A 20,043-nucleotide genomic window follows, 5' to 3' on the forward strand; every position below is an offset into this window, starting at 1 on the left:
TTTGGTGATGGTGAGTGGCTTTCTCTTTTTTTCCCTTCTTTTTTTTTTTTTTTTTTTTTTTTTTTTTTTTTTTTTTACTGACTTCTACAAGATTCAAGCCATTTTGGTTGTAACCAGCTTTTAACCAGTGGAACGCCTGCTGAAAGATACAGAACTACTAAAGAAAAGCTCCTTTTTTTTCCCTTGTTTAACTTTTCCAGACATTTTAATTGGGACATTTTCTAAATTCCTTTGACAAGTATGATGCTGCAGTTGACAGCTAGCTGTTACGAGACATATTCACCACTCAGGGTGTGCAACTTCCCACTGTTGTTTTTGGTTCCTGTCTCTCTTGCCGTTGCATGTTAAAACATGATTTGATGAACTGAGGAAGAAAAAAATGTCAGTGTTGTTTTTAGGGGGAAAATATTAGAAACATAAAGATACCCAAAGGCATTCCTTTAAATAGTTTTTTCTCATATTTATGAATCATGTCCTTTGCATATTCTGTCTCCCTGCTCTACAATAATCTAAAATATTTCTTCTTATCTAAAACTGGTTTGAAGATGTTAACATTTGTTTCGCATCAAAGGATTCTTATTGTTTTTTTCCTGTTTGTGTTGCATCTTGATCTTAAATCAAGTCAAAAATCAAATCAGCTTATTTATAAAGCCCTTTTAATGCAAGCTATGGCTACACAAAGTGCTGAATACTGTCTTGCTTTGAGACTTGCGTGGTTTCTGTTATATGTGTGCCAAAGCTGTCACTCCACGGATACCAAGCAGTGGCCATGTTTTCTGTCACTAAAATTGAAAAAAGGTGCTTAATATTATTGCATTTAAAGTCTTACAAATCTGCTTTAGCTGTTGTCCTACAGCATAATCTGTGTAAAGCCATGGCTCGGTTTTCCCTGAAGAGATTTGCTGTCATTGGATGATTTTCTGATGAAGAACAACTCTCCTGCATTAGAGATGTCTAAGTGAGCACCACCCCCCTCATACTTTTCCTGCCACTGTTGAAGGCTTTCCATAATCTCTGCATTGATGGATTAAAGCCTTCCCAAGCCTTTATTTCATTATATAACAATAATAAATCTTCTCATTTTCATCCAGGCATTAGTACCATATTTTTCTTGTGATTTTTCTTTCATTTAAAATATTATTATTATTTTTGCAGACATCTGGTTCTAAAATTGGTTCAGTCCATCCTCTACAGTTCAATCCTGACCATAAAGAGCAATCTAAGCAGCAAGGAAGGCTTAAATATAAAAGACATGGGTTTTCTCTGTGGAGTTTCTTGGTTTTGTTTTAGATGACCAGATCTGAGATCTTTTTTGGTTTGAAGGATAAAAGTCCATCCTTGGGAATGTACTTTGTTTCGTTCTTCTTTGCTGGCTTTGAAAATGTCATCTGACAAACTGGAGCCGCCTGTTCGGAGCACCCAGCTCCCTTTGCCTCCAGCAACTCATTTGTTTTGTTCCATCCTGATATGGTCATCTTTGTTTGGTCTCGCACACATTCTCAGTCCGTGACTGCAATCCGTGCCATGTGCTTTCCGACTGTAGCCTGCATGCTGCCCAAGCCACCATCTGCACTCGCATCAGTAACTTCAGATGGCGATCCTTGCTAAAGTTTACCTGCTGAGAGGACATGTGCTCGCTGAAAAGGTGGACTCCATCAGGAGAAAAAAAAAACCTCTTCAGTGCTTCTGTAAAACAGGACAGTGTTTTTTGGCAGCTATTCCACTGGTCTGTTACATGGCTTGGACAGAACTGAACACTAATGAGGCTGCCTATCATATGCACCCAAAGAGAACCCCTCAGCTCCCCATACCTCCTATCCACCTGCTATGTGGTCAGCTACTGAGCAGATCTCTCCTGCAGCCTTTCCATCCCCTCATTAGGGCTTTCTCTGAATGCCATGTGTTGCACTCACCCTTGCTTTCTGCACTACTTTCTGTTCTTCCATGTCTCTGTTAATTGTTCCCATGTGTCCAACACTCCTCAGACCCTTGCAGCAGGGAGCAAATACTCAAACATTTTAACTCATATTTTGGCATCTCTTCTTGGAGACTACTCCTCCACGTTGAATAATTTTCAGTAATTCTGTGTAACTGTATGTTTTGCTTCTATTAGTAGTAGGTATTGTTATTACTGCAATTCATAGTGGTTGAAAAATGATAACGGTGGTAACAGTAAAACATGCTGATGCTTACTAGCACTGTTAAACTTAACTCGTGATTCTTTTTCCTGCTTGTTTTTTCCAGGGAATCTGGCGTATTCCAGTAGATGAGATTGATCGCCCAGGAAGTTTTGCATCTCATATGAACCGATCTATTGTCCTTTTGCTGGAGGTGCTGTCTCAGCTTAAGGATCACGATACTCTGCTGAAAGTCTCTTTCATGCTGCACAGAACCCCTGACCAGGGAAAGTAAGGACAAGTTTTTTTTTTAATATAAATCTCTTTTTTTTTTTTTTTTGTTAAATTGTTGTGTGCTTTGCATTTGTCTTATGATGTCTGTCCTCTTCATCCATGAAGGAAGTACTTGCGAGATGTTGATCGCCAGGTTTTGGCCAAGAGAGCATTTTTCCTAACTGTGGAAGTTCTGGAGGACAATCTGAACAGTCTCACAGCGGTAAGGAGGCACGGCCCACTGTGCACACAGACTAACAACTGAGAGCTGCTCAGTGTTGTAGACATCTGGCATGCACCCACTTAATGGTTTGACAGGTTCTGTTCTGTTTCAGGTGTCTGAGCAGCTTCACAAAGCGCCTGCGCCCTCCATGGGGGAGATGACCACAACAGACATATCCAGCAGGCCCAGTTCAGAGGACGGCAAACATGCAATGCCTAAAAAGCCTGGACTCACAGAGGGAGCCTGTGCTACTGACACTGGTCCCAGGGAAGTCACCCAGACGCAGCTTGCCTCACCGCTGTTGTCAGCAGATAAAAGGAGTAAAATGCAAGAGAGCTTCCCTGGAAAGGCGGAGGTTGTTGGAAATGAAGGGCACAAAGGAGGGCCAGAGGAACCCATGGAACTGGACTCTGGCCACTGGAAGAAGCCCTCTACTACCACAGATTGTCAAGGCAAGCAGGCCGAAGCAGAGACCTCCCAGAGTGGCAAATCCCAGCAGAAAGTGACTGAAATTAGCCGGACACCCGAACTATCTCTAGAAGAGCTGAGTATCAGTTCCAGACAACAGCAGCTTCACGCCTCAGCACCGAAGGTTACTGTGGCAGCCAGCGGGATGGATCAGGGGTCACTACGGAAGCCAAGCAGGAAAAGAAAACTTCTCGAGGACGCAGAGTCCGGAAAAGCGCTCCTGCTTGATGCGTATAGAGTGTGGCAGCAAGGCCAGAAAATCATGACGTACGACCTGGGGCGCATTGAGAAGATCATGTCTGAGACTTACATGCTCATGAAACAGGTAAACTTCTCAGCATGTTCCACCGACACCGGAAGCACTGTTGCATACATGGAACATATTATTGCTGCAGCTGCGTGCATTTTTTTTCCTCTTTCATTTTATTTGCAAAGTCATGCATGTTTGATAGGAGCCCTCAAATAAATCAAACATGGGATACCCCTCTGTTCACAAAATTAATCACATGAGAAAAGGGACTTTCCCCTTTTTCAATTCAACACTGCCACAAAGCTCAGTCAGTGTTATTTTTACTCTCAGTAACCCAAATTCAGCTGCTGTAACTGATCTTTTTGTGGTTACTCTTAAACAGGTAGTTGACTAAACGAAGCACCTGTGGCTATTTTTAAAGCAAATTGTCTTTGTATTAAATCTTAAGGGGTTCAGGTATTTTTTATACCAGATAATTCACAGAACTCATAAACTGACCCTGGGGTTGTTGTGTAATTATTAGTGGCATATAACGTCAATACCAGAGTACTGTGTGATGAAAGCTTTTAGTTCAAGACCCGCTGGAAGCTCTAAATGTCACAAATTCTTTGCAGACAAGTCAGTTTTTATGGCCCACTCATAATAGATGAGATCCGAGTTTATCAAGTAATCTACTGCTTGTCTTAGGGTAATTTGTTTATTTCAGCCCCTATTAAATGAATAATATGTTTTCTGTGTTGAGTAATAGACAACAAACCACTAAAAGAGCAAAAAAGAAGCCACAACTACCTGTAGTATTTTTATGTATGTAAACAATGCAAATGATATTTTAGGTTATTATTCAGTCGTCTTCTGATTGTATACCACCTACTCGTACAGACTGCAGAAGCGTTATGGTTTTGCGGTCTATTGCTGTGCACAGCTGCACATACGGTAGTTTTCCTCTTACCTGGGCCATGCAACGTTTTCATTCTTTTATGTGTCAGTGCTTCTGCTTTTGGCTCCCTTCTAAGGTGGTAAAGCAAAAAGCCACAGAATCATTTGCATTTCCTGCCATCAAAGTGTTTCAGCTTGAAAAGTAAAGAATAAAGTTACACGTCATCATGCAAGCAGCTTTTCTACCTCTCACAACCAGACTATTGCTTCAGGAAGAGTTTTTTATGAAGCTTTTGGGTATTATCAAGCTCTGTTCCAGCTTGGCGTTTCTTCCATGTCTGGTGTCATCTGTCAGACCCTCTGTAGTTAAATTCTCCACACTGTTGTTTAAACTTTTCTTTGTGTTGATAATATCAACCTGGATTCACTTCCCTTTACCTCATTTACATATTACAATAGCCAACATCCCTTCCAAAGTTTTACTGAAGTGTTGTATGAGGCAGGTCTATCAGTGATGTTCCTCTGTGTTTTTCTTTCTTTTTATTCACATCTCTCTCATAAAAGTACTTCTCATGTGACTTTAAGAAGCCTTCAGTAAGTGCATGTGCATGTATGCAGTTTGACAAGAAAGGCTTGCAGGAAGGTAGACATGAAAGCACAGAGCCATGATGCACTGAAACTAGACCCAGGTCGTGCAACAGCTGAAGCAGTGTGAAAAAGTTGAACATGAATGCTGTAAAATCCCTCCCTTTGGGGGTCTCTGAACTGCAGCAAACAGGCTGCTGGAAGGAATGCAGCAGTAATTGTGTTCTCGCAGCTTTTAGGTCTGTTGTGCTGTAGCTAAGCTTGTCAGCTCCCACATTAACCAGCAGCTGAAGTGGGCCCTGATGTGGACCTTTCTTTATCTGGACTAATTATCAGAAGTTCAGCTGAAATCCTGCTGCTTTTGATGCACAATCAGATTGACTCATTTTGGCATTGGCCTTTACCATTGCCAGATCATTTGGTGTTTTTTTTAAATACTATTAAATATTAAATAAATGTGTTGTGATGTTCTGCTGTAATGTTTTTTTGTTTGTATTTTTCTCAGGTGGATGAAGATGTAGCTCTGGATCAAGCGGTGAAGTTTTGTCAGATACAGCTCGCCACTTCTGCACAAAGACAGGTAAAGCTGTCTACAAATTTTTTCAACCTCCTCCTTTCCTTCCTCTAAGTCAGAGGTGTCCAAAGTCAGTCCTCAAGGGTTGTTGATGTCCTACAGGTTTTCTATGTATCCCTTTTCACCTGACTCACATTAATTGGATCAAAAAGCCAATGAAGTTTTGCACAGTGACTGATTCGTTTGAGTCAGGTGTGTTGGAACAGGGATACATGGAAAACCTGCAGGAGTGTGGCCCTTAAAGACCTAAGCTGGACACCCCTGCTCTAAGTCATAACGCAGCACATTGGGGTGTGTACACTATGCATTGATCTAGAACACACTCATCAGGTCTCTTCCTATGTTTGTCCAAATTCCCCCTTACACAGAGGATTTGAGGTTTTATTTAAGTTTGTCGTCAAGTTTTTATAAACTTAATGACTCATTAATAACATAAAATATGATACAAGCAAAATTAACAGCCTTGAAATATATTTTCTTTTGAGTCAAAAGGGCCACTTATTATCAGCCCTGTTTACCTGTTTTGATTTTTTTCTCCTGAAAAGCCTGAATTTAACCATTGACTTAAATGCCTTTACCTGTTTGCTATTTATTTCATAGCTACATGTTTATATACATACATAAATAGATATTCTGGTCTTGGTTGTGGAGTTAAAAATGCAGCTTCTGCTGTAAAATTAGCTGAATTGTTGGCTAACTTGTTAATTTCCAGACTTCCAATCTGTCCTGCTACAGGCTGCCAGTGCTAAATATATTCCAAAACATGGTTTATGTTGTTTCTTCTGCCAAACCTGTTGTTGTCTGACCAGTACTGGTATGCATGGTCCCTGGTATGCACAGCTAATTTTCAAGTTGAACTGATGGTAGCTGCAAATTTTCTAAATAGGAATGTCTTAATTGCAATAAATCTACTAGACTGCTCTCAGGTTACAGCAAGTTTCCTCAGTCTTTGTCCTCAGCTTTCATATTCTTCATCCATTCATTAGTCGCTCTGCCTCATTCTGTGTCGGTGTCTCCCTCTTCCTCTCATCCCTCCTCCTGCCCACACAGTCATCAAGGACCTCTCTGCCCACATCCTGTTGTCACGGTGATGTTCCCTGAACCTCAGGCTCATGAGAAGTAGATGTTGGCAAAATAAATCCATTTCCCTAGCTCAGCTATCTCATCTCATCTTATTTTCCACCCAGGTCTTGTTATACTGTTTTAGTCATTTTTAATTTGAATGCAGTGCTTTACACAGAGTTAAAAGTAGCAGAGTTGTAATGACACACACTTGTGTGTTCTGTCGTGTAGCATCATTGCTGTTGCAGTTGTCACATGTCGATGGCATAATGGTTGATGCTTTACGGGTTAGAATGATTTGTGCAATCATATTCATCTATACCCTAAGTATGAATAAAATAGGCTCATCTGTATAAATAGTCATTAAGTCATTTCTGTAATTGCTGTGAATGAGTTGTCATCCTGTCATCAGGTTATGCAGTGGTTTGCATTTTGTTTCAGACCACTGCATATAGTGGTAATGGAGATCTCATCTCGAAGCTGAGGAAAATTCTTCCCGACTACCTAGAAGTTGACTCATTTTCTTCGAGTCCCACAGAATGGTATCAGATCTCAAAGTGCTGAGCTGGAAAATCAGCTGCTATGGTGTGTGTGTGTGTGTGTGTGTGTGTGTGTGTGTGTGTGTGTGTGTGTGTGTGTGTGTGTGTGTGTGTGTGTGTGTGTGTGTGTGTGTGTGTGTGTGTGTGTGTGTGTGTGTGTTAAATGTTTAATGTTCTATCAGGAACATCACTCATCTTTCTGTCACTGTTTGATGATTTCATAATCTTTTTTGTTTTGACACTTGCAGCAAGAGGTCGATTTTAGCTGTTTGGGAGACTGAATGGGGCCAGTGATTAAAATATCTAGTTTTCACTTACCCTGTTTGAATAATATTAAGCTTCATTCATTAATGAATGTTTTATGTCTTCCTAAGGCAGCCTTGGTGTCACTCACTCTTTTCTTTCATTGGCCAAGCAGTGAAGTGAAACATTAGTTTGGTTAGTCTTTCTATTCTGTTAAAGATGAACAGCAACTTATCCTGCTTATTTAAAGCTGTTTATTTAATCCATAATTGCAAAGAACCAGTTTTCCTTCCACATTGCCGGACCTCTGTTTGGCACATTCTGGCGTTGCAGCACTCTGGGAGCTTACGTTCTGCATGCATATGTGCTTCAGTTTTCTCAGGTACAGTGTTTGTCTAATACATGCTCTCCAGCTGACTTGTTGGTTTCTTAGTTGGTGATGTTTAATTCATGAATCATGAATCATCAAAGCTGGCCTTAGAGCTGGTGAAATGCTCTGTGCTGGGTTAGAGGATCTGTTCCTATCTGATGCTCCTCTGTCTGTTTAATTCACCCGTGTTCTGCTGTGTGAATCCTTAGGGGATGTTGGTCACATGCAGCTGTGAATCAGAGCATAATTTCACTTTAACTCCCAGCAGACAGTCTGAAATGAGTGATATAAGAGCTTTGTTATTGTCTAATTATCTTGTGCATTCTGCATCTGTCAAAGCTTGCTCATAGTGACCGTATGGAATGTGGCTGTGAGCATCCATCTTTAGCTTTTAAAATCTTCACAAAACTGTAATGAATTTAATCCTCTAATTAACCTGCCAGAGAAACACTGACATATTTGAAGTCTTATTTACTTACTACATAGCCTGCATAATTAATGCATTGTACAGATCTGTGTAGCAGAATAGCTGTAAAAGATTCTTTATTTCTTCAGCTTGTTGAATTTGCCATAATGCACTGCTGGATTTTCTCGCTTAAAATGGTTCATTTTCATCCAACTTTTCATCCATTTTAGGTTGAAAACTAGAGAAGGTTTATTCATTTCTTTTTGCTGTGCTCCTCTGTTACCATGACAGCGGCTGTAGAAGCAGGGCGGCTGTCACAGGTTGTTTGTGCAGCTCTTGTGTTTATAAGTGGTCCTCAAAAGGACACCCAGGGAAGTAGCTCAGAGGGATGTTAGTGTAGTGTAGAGCTGAGCTGCTCACCAGCACCCAACTCACCGTCCAGGTACTGAAGGCGTCTGAATCCCAGAGGAACAACAGCACAGCTCTGTAAGGGGATACCATTACTTCTATGTGAAAGAGTCTGGACTAATATGGCTGATGTGTGTTGTTTTAGAAAGATGTTGTGTTGTTGAGTGTGGATCTCCATCACTGAGTCTCAAGGGAAAAGGATGTACTGTTCTCAGAAATCTGCAGGAGCAGTTAGTGTCTCAGAAGGAGCCCAGGTGTTAGTTTCTCTCCTCTTCTTGAACTTTTGGAGCTGTTTTCAGAGCCTTCTTCTTCTGTCTCCAGCAGCCAGCAGGTGATGCCCCGACCACACCCAAGTACACCAAGGAGCACCGAGACATCTTCTTCCCTGCCTCCCTGCCGACACCCGTCCTGCTCAGCCACTCCACTTGCCACCCGCTGTCCGCTCAGGACAGCCAAGCCAAAGCGCTGTACGAGCCCCTGAGCAAGCTCTCCAGACCTCCGACCTCAGGCTTGCACGATCAGCTGCAGCACAGAAGAACAGCAAGCCAGGCTGCCGCGGCCATGGCCTTCCTACCTCATACAGGTACAGCTACCTTCTCTAAAGCCACATTTCACCATCACAGCTTATTTCTTGGCATTTCTCTCAGTGTTATACACACATGTTAAAACAATACTGCAGCCGCTGTTTTTTTTTTTTTTTTTTTTTAATATTAAATTCTCTTTTTGTACAAATCTTTGCCGTTGTTGCTGAAGTTGAGCGTGAGACCTGTCAAATGAGTTAGCAAAAACAAAATGCTTTACTTCATGTGACCAGTAGGGGGCGCACATAGTCTTTAACAGATATGTTACATAACAGCAGCCTGTCCTGGTCATATTTTGTCTCTTGGGCTTTGTTGGCTACTCAGCTTTTTTGTCCTCCAGATTGTGATTCTTTTTCACCTTAATCAGCTTCTCAAGGGATTTGGCAGAATCACGAGTGGTCTCATCATGACTGTTTTAGTTTATATCATGTTTAATATCTAAAGATGGAAATCCTTCACTGGGGCTTGCAGCATGAATTCCTCTGATACTCTGAAAGGGGATGTTAGCTGGAATTTCTAATAGGCACATGTATTTCTGTATTTCTCAGATGTTTTTTTTTTTTACTACATTTAATAAACAAATAGTTTCAATTTTTATTTGAGTATCTTTAGGACAATTCCTTCATCATTAATGCTAGGTGGGTGTCTTCTTTCCAGGTGGTTTGTGTGTTTTAGTGCATTTTCAGCCAGTGATCATGGGTATTCACACCACTATCTTGAACCCTTACTGATATTAAGATCAGTATTTGTTTACACGTGTTGAATGATCGACTGAATCATTACAGCAAACTTTATTCATTTTCAATTTCTTCACTTGCTACAGCTGCAGGGGAGTGTAGCTCAGCTAGACTTATTGGCAGATATAATAGAACCTGAGAGCCAGCTCTGCCAAAACAAACATTTTATCAAACCTGTAGTTTTTAGAATTTCACATCAATCAGTCTTGTGTGTTTACAACCACCTTCTCACTATCAATTTCCTGAAGTTGGATGACCTTTGAAGTGTGTGTCAATGCATGCAAAAGTTTGTTTGCTTAAGCAGACATTTACATGCATGTAGTCACAGATTTGCATCGAGCAAGATCTCACCAAACGTTTCCAAGGCAACATTGCCGGATAAGCGTGAATAAAGAGTACATCTGTTGTTTTCATATTTGTCTGCCAGGGCTGCAGGAAATTTCTGCAGGTAATTCTCATGCAGTCTTTACTAATGCTTTTCTAATAGCAAAGCCTTTAAATTCCCAGTCAGATGCAAAAAGCTCAGTAACCTTGTCAGGTATTGTCTAAAAATAATGTCGACATTTCCAGAACATCTAAAATATGTATCTATGTAATGACCAGCAGTAAAAGTGTGAGTTATATCTGCTTATTCTCATCGTCTTTGTAGCAACAGTAAAAGAAATACATTTAATTTAGATGCCAGAATGGCTTTTAAGTACTGCTTTATGTGTCATCTGTTCTGGACATTAGGACTTGAGTTCCTCTCCAGTCCAGTTTTTATTTGAACCACATAAGTCAGACTATCAGGCCGAAGTTTTTATGCTTTTTTAAAGGCTAAATTGCTAACTCTGTTTATTATAAAGAATTAGGACTTAGAATTTACAAATGAGCCTAAAAGTGTTGATTGTTGACTGTAGTGATGCATTATTTCATCTCACAGAGGAACTGGAGGAGCCCTCAGAGGGACTTTTGTATCGTCAGCAGGAGTCACACCTCTGTCAGCAGATGAAACTGGCCACTGTATCCCAGGGCCAGGAACCAGCAGCTGGTTGGTTCCAGGAGGAAACTGCAACATGTAGCACCACACAACCCGGTCCAGGTCAGACTCTTTGAATCGCTAGACTTTTTGAAGAAGGTTACATCAGGATGTCAATTCAGTTTAAAGTGCAGCCAGCCAAAGCATTTAATGACTTTTTATGACTTAAACATCTTTAAGTATGATTAATATCCTTTTGACGTCTTTCTCAGACCAGCAGCTCTACGCCAGCAGTGAGCAGTCAAAGCTTCCAGACCCCAGCCGAATCCGCTCCAGAGTCCCAGCCAACATGCCAAAGCTTTTTATTCCTTCCACCGTAACCAAGTTCCCCCCAGAAATCACAGTAACACCTCCCACACCCACGCTTCTCTCTCCTAAAGGCAGCATTTCAGAGGAAACCAAACAAAGACTAAAGGTATGCTTTCTGCCTCCGAATATGAACACCATACCCACACATGCAGCTGTCTGTACCAGTAGCCTGTCGGATTTCACACTCAACAGTGACCCCTGCTGTCTGCTCCCGTACAGAACGTTATCTTATCGTCACAGTCTGCTGCCACAGTCAAGAAGGACACTCTGAGCCAGCCGGCGCTGGAGGTGCAAGAAACATCCAGCCAGGAGTCGTCTCTGGAGAGCGAGTCGGACGAGGAGGACGATTACATGGACGTCTAAGCCTCCGAAGCCTTTGAGTGGAACTGTAGTCACAACCTGACCTGACTCTGCCAAACCTTTCTGCCTGTCTTAATGGCTGATGTGCAGCTCTCTGTGTTGATGCTTTTGTCCCCTCAAAAAGAAATGACTCTCCCAAACCGGAAAATGCAGTATTCTCATCATTTGTCTGGCCACCTTGTCGCTCTGGTTGTCTGCAGCGATGCTGTAAGACACACTATGACGGCTTTAGTACCACAGCATGCCTGAATTGTGCCATTTTTATGCATATCTCACATCAGCTTCTTCAACATGTTGCTGTACGCTGGAACTGGAGGGAAAAAAAAGTTTCAGCCCAGCATCATGTTTATGCATCTTTTGTATGTTGTTCGTATGTTGCGTGCTAACCGTATCTCCAAGCTGCAGCTAAGTGCTCCTTTAGAGAGCCCACCCATCTGAGGTGCCTCGGTCCGGATCGACGCTCTGCGGCATGCACTTACTGTCCTCCACTTTGATAGTTTGCATGACGTTCTCCTTTCTGAGACGCATCGTATTTGCTACATGATGTATTTCTTTATGGACAAAGTTGACATGAGGACATTTGAGGTTCTTCGGAGCAAACAGGAGACGAAGCCTCATCACCTGTAGCAGGCTGGAAATGTTTACACTTAACATTTGGGATGCTTTCAGTTTGCACTTTGTGCTATTTTTGTACGAACTGTATTTCTTGTTGCCGTGTAAATTTTCGTGTGCATTTGTAGCGAAGAGGAGCGGTTCTTAAGAGGGACTTCCTGTCACCAGCATTGATCTGAACAGTATGGAAAGGGGCTTTCACTTACTAGAAATGACTTTTTTGTACATATTATCCAGAAATCTTTCCAGTATTTTTTGGCTTTAATGGGTTGGGGAGAAATGTGTAGACTTTAAGATGAGGGTCAGCTCAGGAAACGACTCACCGCTTGCAGCCGCTTGATGTGATCTGTCCTGATTTCAAGGGAATTGAAACGCATGATGAGGACTTTCAAATGCCGATGCCTTTCATTCAAAATATTTGGGTAATTTCATCACAATTCCTGGGTAACTCCAAGGAAGACGACAGAATGTTTTTTTTTACAGGTTGTTTTTTATGAAAAGAAAGATTTACCGACCGTGTTTTCTTGACGTCTACGAGGACTTTTTGAAAAAGGACATAAGTGAAAAGTTGTAAACTATCACCCTCGATTAAAGAATGTTTTGTATTTTATTTCATCACATTGCTCATTTTTGGGAAAGGGAACATTGAGCTGTTTTCTATCCTGGTGGGCTTCTGCGAATGTACCACAGCTAAAGAGGTGATTCCCAACCCCCTCCCCCCCTCCCCCGGAGTGGAACATATTGTATATGTCTGGGCTGAATGCATTATTAATGTCAAACCAAAAATATATTTGAGAAACATTAATCTGTTGTTTTGAGTCTTTTCATAATGTAAGACGATTGTTTGTCAGGCTCAGCTGTTCCATAACGTAAAGACAGACCGCCTGAAAACTTCTATGATTTGGTATAAAACCTGCAAACCTGAGTGTTAATCTTAGTGAATGTTATTACACACCAGTAATGCAGTGCATTAGATTTGAAATAATGGGAAGATTGTTTTTCTGTTTTTAATCAGGACACAACAAAATATGTAAAATGTTTCGGTGAACAGATGACAGAAGAATTATGGTTTGACTATTATTTAAGATTATTTACTTATTTTGACTAAAAACAAAGAAAACTTATCAAAACTATTGTTACTCTTAGGTGTGTGCACATCATTTACTATATATAAGCTTAAATCATAAAAATGAATTACATTTGGAATTATAAGTGTCCCATACTGGTTTCATGCAGTCCTCTACAAGACACTGGCAGCTGTCTACTGGTTTGTGCGCTTGTGTGTTTAGGCCTGCAGCCTTTTCAGTGGCAGATCACGTCTGGACTTTCAGTCCATCCTGATCATTTCACTTTTTTTTTTTTTTGTCCCGTATGTTTTGGGTCATTGATCAACCTCTCCGATGGTGACTCATGCAAATCTGTAAAATGCCTTTCTGAGTGTGTCGCCTCCTGCAGTGCAACCACAAACAATCTGCATGCATTAATCTTTTTAAAACGTTTTCATTGAGTTTATTTGTCTTCTGTAAACAAACCCTTCGGTCTTCTTTTGCTTCAATGGTCAGGTGCGAGTCTTTGACTTTCTTTTCATAAACCTACTGCAGATCTTACCTTTTTGCATCTCTTTCCTCCTCACCATTGAATAAAATGGGTTCATGTCCAGTAATGTATGTAGATGTTTCACTTCAAAACATTTGGGCTAGCGATGGAAGGATGTTAATTGTGATTTCACTTTTAATTCAACATGTGTATCTCCCATTCAGGTCACTATTTTAGTGCATTTATATGTTCATCCATTCATCCATTTACTATGCAAGTTTTTTTCCGTTAATGGTTGCAGGGGTCCGAGGCTGCAGTCTGTCCCAGGAACTGCTTTCAATATATACATTTTTTCTCTCAAATTTCTTTCCAGTTATGAAGCACAAAGTGTTCATTAGTTATCCTTTAAAGACTTATGTTATTAGTGTACTTTTATCCTCCTTTACAATGGAGTGACTTACAAATCCTACAAAGAGAGGCAAATGTCACTAAAAACACAAAATATCCTGTGGTCAGCCTGCTTTCTGAGGAATTTCTGAAGCCCTGCAGCCAGCAGACTTCCGTGCTGACCGCTCCGAGCTTGTGGTCAAAGGGGTTGTACACTCTGGTGTGAATTCTCTGACACGAGGGAAGTCATTAGTCTTCATTAGCAACTTCCAGGAGTTTCTTATGAAGTGCTGTGAAGTTGTCATTTGCCCACTTTGCCAGGAAAACTACATGTGAGGTTTGTTTTCTTATGTGGAGGACCAAATGTGAGTCAGCCCGCCCCTAGTTTGTGCACATGAGATCATGGTCACTGGGGGCAGGACACCAACGAAAGAGGAAACGTGTGTTGTTTTTGTTTTTTTCTCTTTTACATTATTTCATTTTTATTGTGAAGGCTTTGTGTCTAACCCGTAAAGGAAAACCTTGCTTTTGTCTTCGCTTTACAACATCGGATTCTATAAAAATCTCTTTATGCTGAAAAGCACATCCATTTGTACTGCCACATTATGCTTCATACTTTAGTTTTTTTGTTTTGTTTTTTTTTTTTAAAGTAATTCTACACGCATTACAGCATCTGCACATGTAAAGAGTAAAATAGCATACAACCTGCGGTCAGGTAAAGGCTTCTCTCTCTGGCCGCATCAGGTTATTTGCAGCCACAGCACTACCAAAGTGGCCCTTTTAAGCATCAAAAGAGCATGCTACTTGGCTAATGTGAGCAAAAGGTGTGAGATTTCTCGTCAGTCCACTCCAGGGGCTCTTTATTGGGCTGCTGGAGAGCCGTCTGATCCCCAGGCCCTGGCTGTATATTGGCAGCTGTTAACTGTTGAGCACATGGAGTTCTGTGCAGTTAAAGCAAATGGCCACGGACTGACACCTGAGAGGTGGAACATTACGGCTGAAGGTGAATATGCCCAGGGAGGAAAGCCACAGTGGAATCAGACATTAGTTATGGAGCATCAGTGTGAACAGGAGGGATTAACCATTTAACATAGCTCCACTCGGATCACGTATCTTGCAGTGGGAGACTTCAGCAATTGCTTGTGAACACTCGCTCCAGCGTATTTGAGCCTTAAATAAAATCCACATTAGTGCAGCTTCTATCAGTCTTACCCAGACAACCTGTCCGATTTGGCACCCAGTCTAAATCCCCTTCAGATGGATGTTAGTTAGGGAAGCGCTCTCTGCCCTTGCCTTTGTGCCTTGGCCATGTACAGAGAGGCTCTCCTGTCACACCTGTCACATTCAGACCCGCAGCGTTATGGGATTGACACTGCCGCTGCTGAAACGTACACCTCTGCTCTGACACTGTTGTGCTTTCTACTGCAGTTCATCTAAAGGGAATTGAGCTCCTTCATTACTCGCAGGACATTGTTTCCAAAAACCTAAAAACAAAACAAAAAACAAAAAAAAACCTGTGACCTTCGTGACCCCCATGTAGGCCCAGAAGAACCAGCTGAGATCTAAACGAGGAGAGTCGCTCTAACCCAGTAATTAACGCTGTTACAACAATTTCATGTGAAGATTAAAACTCCTCATTTCAGGGAAAATTTTGTCTCAGAGTTAAATTGAAATTACAAGGAGAGCTCTGCATCTGAGCAGCTAAATGATCAGATTTAAACGTCTCTAGTTAAAGTGCACCGTTAAAAGCTGAGTGTTAACCTCTTCTGTTTAGCATCGATCCAGCACAAAGCTTGTCAATATATTCACAGCGAAGGCTTCTTGCTCCTCTTTATGCACACTTTTCTACAGACCCCACAGAGACCCATGAAAACTGCATGACTGTGCTGCTTGCATTGCTTTCCAAAAGCCTTGTTTTGGCATTTAACCTGCTATCCATACAGTTGCACAAAACATTCTTAGTGCATGGGTGTAAAAAAAGCTGAGCCTACAGAGGGCATTGTATGCAGCACACCGGCATGGGAATACAATTAAAAACCTGCATGGAAGTGGTGTCTCTATGCTAGAAAAGAGGTTGAATGAGATGTAAAAACCTGATGGATTCAATGCAAGTCAGAGGTAACAGGAAAGGGAAATGTGCCTGAACTCTTCCTCCTTCTATGCTAATGTCTGCATTTGTTTTGAATGTAGTAAACGTGGTATGATGCAGACTGATGAACTGTGACTCCATTTTGTCTGGATGTGGATGTTTAGGGAGAATGGCAGGGTTGTTGCGCCAGGTCTTTCTTCTCTGACCCCTCCTGTCTCATTCATGGCTGACTTGGGCTTGTGGTGCTAACTGGCTGTTAATTGCCTGTCTATACACGGGCCCTTTCTCCACATGCAAAAACTGGCTTCTTCAAGGGGAACCGGCCTAATGAGATTATCTAGCAGAATATGGGCCTGTCTAGACAGCCCAATACACAACCACCATCACCAGCCTCTCCTCGTGGTCCCTGCTGGCCTCAGAGGACGCCCTCAGGTAAAAGTTACCTGCAGAAAGAAAGCATGTTATCATCACACCATTATGGGTTTACACTGGGTTTCCCACCCCCTCTGTAATTTGATGGACAAAGCCGAGAGTGCAAAAAAAAAAAAAAGTGTAAAGCTGATCGTTATGTAATGTGAAATTTTACACATTTTTCATGTCCATGCTTATTTTGCCAGTTATTGTCAGTATTCACAAGCACTCCTTCAACAATGACACGTTTCTTTAAATCATTTTATTTTTTAAAACTGAGAAGAACTTTGGTGAAAACCTCGCATTAAAATGCACTTTTTCTGCTTTTGTTTGGATCAAACGTGTCAAATATTATTTCACCACACTGCACCAGCACACTAAATAGCATACTTGTGTGTGACTCAATGAAATTCACACAACTTCTGGTGCCGCTGCAAGATCTGATCTGCTGCAGGAAAGTCCATCCATATTTGTTTTAAAGTCTCTTAGCAGTTAATAAAGATGCATTTCCTCCGTCCCCCTTCCTGTGGGGACGGTATCAAGGCTCTGTTAACTCTCTTTGATTTCCAGCTCCCTCCAATCACAGTGGGACACTGACTCATCATTGTGCCACTTCAAAGACTGAGAATGGCCCTGCTGGCCCCACCTACTCCAGGGTTCCCCTTAAAAGTCATGGTCACCCTCTCCTGCAACATATCTCTGAAATATCTGCCATTAAAGGTACTGATCTGTCTGACTTCTTGTGCTGCTGGATTTTTCTTCCATACATGAGACGGGAGGCCGAGCACAAAGCTCAGGTCATATTTTGCAGAGGCTGAACTCTTGGATTTCTTATCAGCCTTTCATGCAAAAGTCTTCTCAAGCTTTTCCTGATCTGAACCTGAAGGATGCAGTCCATCCGAGGTGAGTCCTAATTTACATTTGTAGCGTCAACACTTTTGTTCATCAACCAGAGACATTCTGGAAACTTGGTTTCTGATCACAGATGTGATTACTTTCAGCGGTGCATGGCTATAGCAGATATGATCTTTTTCCAGACTTAAAGTCCAACTTTAACAGCCCTCCTCCCAACTCCTTGGCTGCCAGTTCTGAAGCCTATCTCCAAGGCAACATCAGGATGACTCTGGAAGACTCCGAACTCTGGAAAACTTTCAGTGAAATCGGAACAGAAATGATTATCACTAAACCTGGCAGGTAAGACCACCAAAGGCTGAGATTTTATGCCAAAAAAAAGCAAAATAATTGCATCTTATGTGTTTGCATCTTTTTTTTTTTTTTTTTTTTTTTTTTTACATATGTATTTCATTCTGTTTCCAGGAGGATGTTTCCACACTGTAAAGTGAGTCTATCTGGTCTTATCCCATGCGCCAAGTACATCTTATTGGTTGACATGGTCCCTGAGGATGGTTTCAGGTACAAGGTAAAGCCTCACAGTCCTCTACTTTTCCTTGGCTTTTAGCAGCTCTGGCTGTAGATATCTCCAAGCACTCCCAGACAAGTCACCCCCTGTTTATCACCAACCCCTCTCCTTACGTTGTACATCAAAGGGCGCTATCTCTTCCTGTTTTTCTAATCCCTGCTGGGAGCTCACTGTGCAACCCCCCTTTCTCTGTGGGTGGTATCAACCAGCCATCACACTTCACTACATCATTGGAAATAAAAAAAAAGATTGAGTTTGTTCTGTAAAACACCTTCCTTTAAGACTAGTTTACCTACTGTCTCCTCTGCAGTGGAATAAAGAAAAATGGGAGGTGGCTGGAAAAGCAGAGCCGCAGCCTCCCTGCAGGACCTACCTCCACCCTGACTCTCCAGCTCCAGGGAGCCACTGGATGAAGCAGAGTGTGTCTTTCCTCAAGCTCAAGCTTACCAACAACACGCTTGACCAGCATGGCCATGTAGGTGTGAGCAAGCAAGAAACATCAAATAATATGCAGGATTTATTATAGAAAGACGTTAAAGGGCTGATGTCATGAGAGAGGATGCTTACTGTGAGTAAATGTGCAAACTTTGCAGATCATTTTGCACTCAATGCACCGCTACCACCCGCGCTTCCATGTTGTCCAAGCAGACGACCTCTTCAGTGTCCGCTGGAGTGTTTTCCAGACTTTCACCTTCCCAGAGACTTCTTTCACCGCAGTTACGGCCTACCAGAACACAAAGGTTAGATTCTGCCACAGAAAAACCACACACACACACCTCTGCCAAGCTTACCACACATCATTGAGGTTTTTAATCAATTTTCTTCCTGCAGATTACGAAGTTGAAGATTGATCACAACCCGTTTGCAAAAGGTTTCAGGGATGAGGGCACTATTAAAAAACGGTGGGTTTCATTCCCGACACACGCAGCTGCTGATGCGAAATCCTGCAGCCGTGAAGATGCTGATTGCTGCGTTGTTTTGCTGACTCTCCTCTGCAGGCGTTCAAACAAAAGCCCAGCGTGCCTGGAAAAAAGAGCCAAGATACCAGATGCTTTGAATAGAGAGACTAAAGAGGACAGTTCACCAGGTAGCACATTAACTCTTTCCATTCTGTTCATGTTATTCTTTTTTATTCCCCCTTTTTTTTATTCCTTTTGTTATTCCGCTTAATCTTTTCTAATAATTTGTTCCTTTTCAGATTTCTGCCCGTCATCATATGATGGTTATGATGGAGAGGAAAGCGACCTCCCCAAAAGGAAAGATGAGGATGCTGTCAAGGAGGAGCGTTACTCCCCATGGGGTGCTGAGAGGGAGCAAAATGGGAGAAATGAGTCTCCTGCTGGCGTGGACACCAGAGACATGTACAACTCAGAGCAGCTTGTCCCCGCTCCAGCTTCTTACCAGTCGTACAGGTAAATCCTAGTTCAAATATTAAGCATATGAAGTGTTATTTTGGAGAGGAAAACACTCACTGATCGATATCTTTTTTTTTTTTTTTTCTGCTCCAGGGGCCACGAGTACGGAAAGTCTCCGTCCCCCTCCTCCAGCACTGGCAGCAGTATCGCTGGATCAGGACGCAGCAGTTTTGAGTCCAGAGTTCCTGATGTCGCCACTGTTCCAGATCATGACTCCTCAAAGCCTCGATCGCATGAAGCTAATGCAGCCCACTGTGGCCCCCAGCACCTTCCAGGTCCCCAGGATTACACCGGGGTGCTCAACATGACCATGGCCCAGGCCGGCAAGCCAGGAGTGATAAGCCACCACATTTACAGTCCCTACAGCACAGAGCAGCCACTGGCCCAGTGGAGCGGCCCCAGCCCTGCGCAGTATCCCCCGCCTCACCATCTGACTGCTGATTACACTACACAAGCTGTGCACCATGGCTATCACCATGGCAATGTGACGGAGTGGAGCCAGTACCCGCTGTTTTCTTATTCATGCTGGTGAAGGAGATCCTGGGCGTTAACTGACTGAGATGAGACTTTAACAAAAAGCTGCTGCATCATGTGGCTGATGCAGCGAATGCATGCCCAAGCGAGGCTGAGGGCCCGCAGGCCTGCGAGGACGGCAGCTTGCTGCGGTCTTCAGCTCAGACAGGCTGGTTTCACACTTCTTTTGTGTTGAGTGAAAGTTTCCTGAGCCGTGCTGAGTGATTGTTTTATTGTCTATTTATTTGGATTGCTGTCTCA

The 20,043-nt window shown here is 42.2% G+C and overlaps 2 protein-coding genes across 2 annotated transcripts in view; both read left to right on the forward strand.

Annotated features, from left to right (window-relative positions):
* The window catches only part of cabin1 (calcineurin binding protein 1), a 37,506-nt gene extending 24,766 nt beyond the window's left edge, over positions 1–12,740 (forward strand). The window contains exons 31-38 of the mRNA XM_079251095.1: positions 2,245–2,408; positions 2,517–2,613; positions 2,726–3,406; positions 5,298–5,372; positions 8,716–8,977; positions 10,635–10,793; positions 10,943–11,145; positions 11,259–12,740. Of these exons, the coding sequence (XP_079107221.1) occupies positions 2,245–2,408; positions 2,517–2,613; positions 2,726–3,406; positions 5,298–5,372; positions 8,716–8,977; positions 10,635–10,793; positions 10,943–11,145; positions 11,259–11,402 (1,785 nt within the window). The 3' untranslated portion in view covers positions 11,403–12,740. The remainder of the gene's footprint in view (positions 1–2,244; positions 2,409–2,516; positions 2,614–2,725; positions 3,407–5,297; positions 5,373–8,715; positions 8,978–10,634; positions 10,794–10,942; positions 11,146–11,258) is intronic.
* Positions 12,741–17,321: 4,581 nt separating this feature from the next.
* On the forward strand, positions 17,322–19,801 carry tbx16 (T-box transcription factor 16; the record flags this gene model as incomplete). The annotated part of the gene is made up of 8 exons (XM_079250984.1): positions 17,322–17,337; positions 17,472–17,628; positions 17,752–17,854; positions 18,165–18,329; positions 18,448–18,594; positions 18,686–18,941; positions 19,053–19,266; positions 19,363–19,801. The coding sequence occupies 8 exons, from the start codon at positions 17,322–17,324 to the stop codon at positions 19,799–19,801; spliced, it is 1,497 nt and encodes a 498-aa protein (XP_079107110.1).
* Positions 19,802–20,043: the final 242 nt, after the last annotated feature.

This window comes from Telmatherina bonti (assembly GCF_933228915.1).
Source record: "Telmatherina bonti genome assembly, chromosome: 13".
NCBI lineage: Eukaryota > Metazoa > Chordata > Actinopteri > Atheriniformes > Telmatherinidae > Telmatherina > Telmatherina bonti.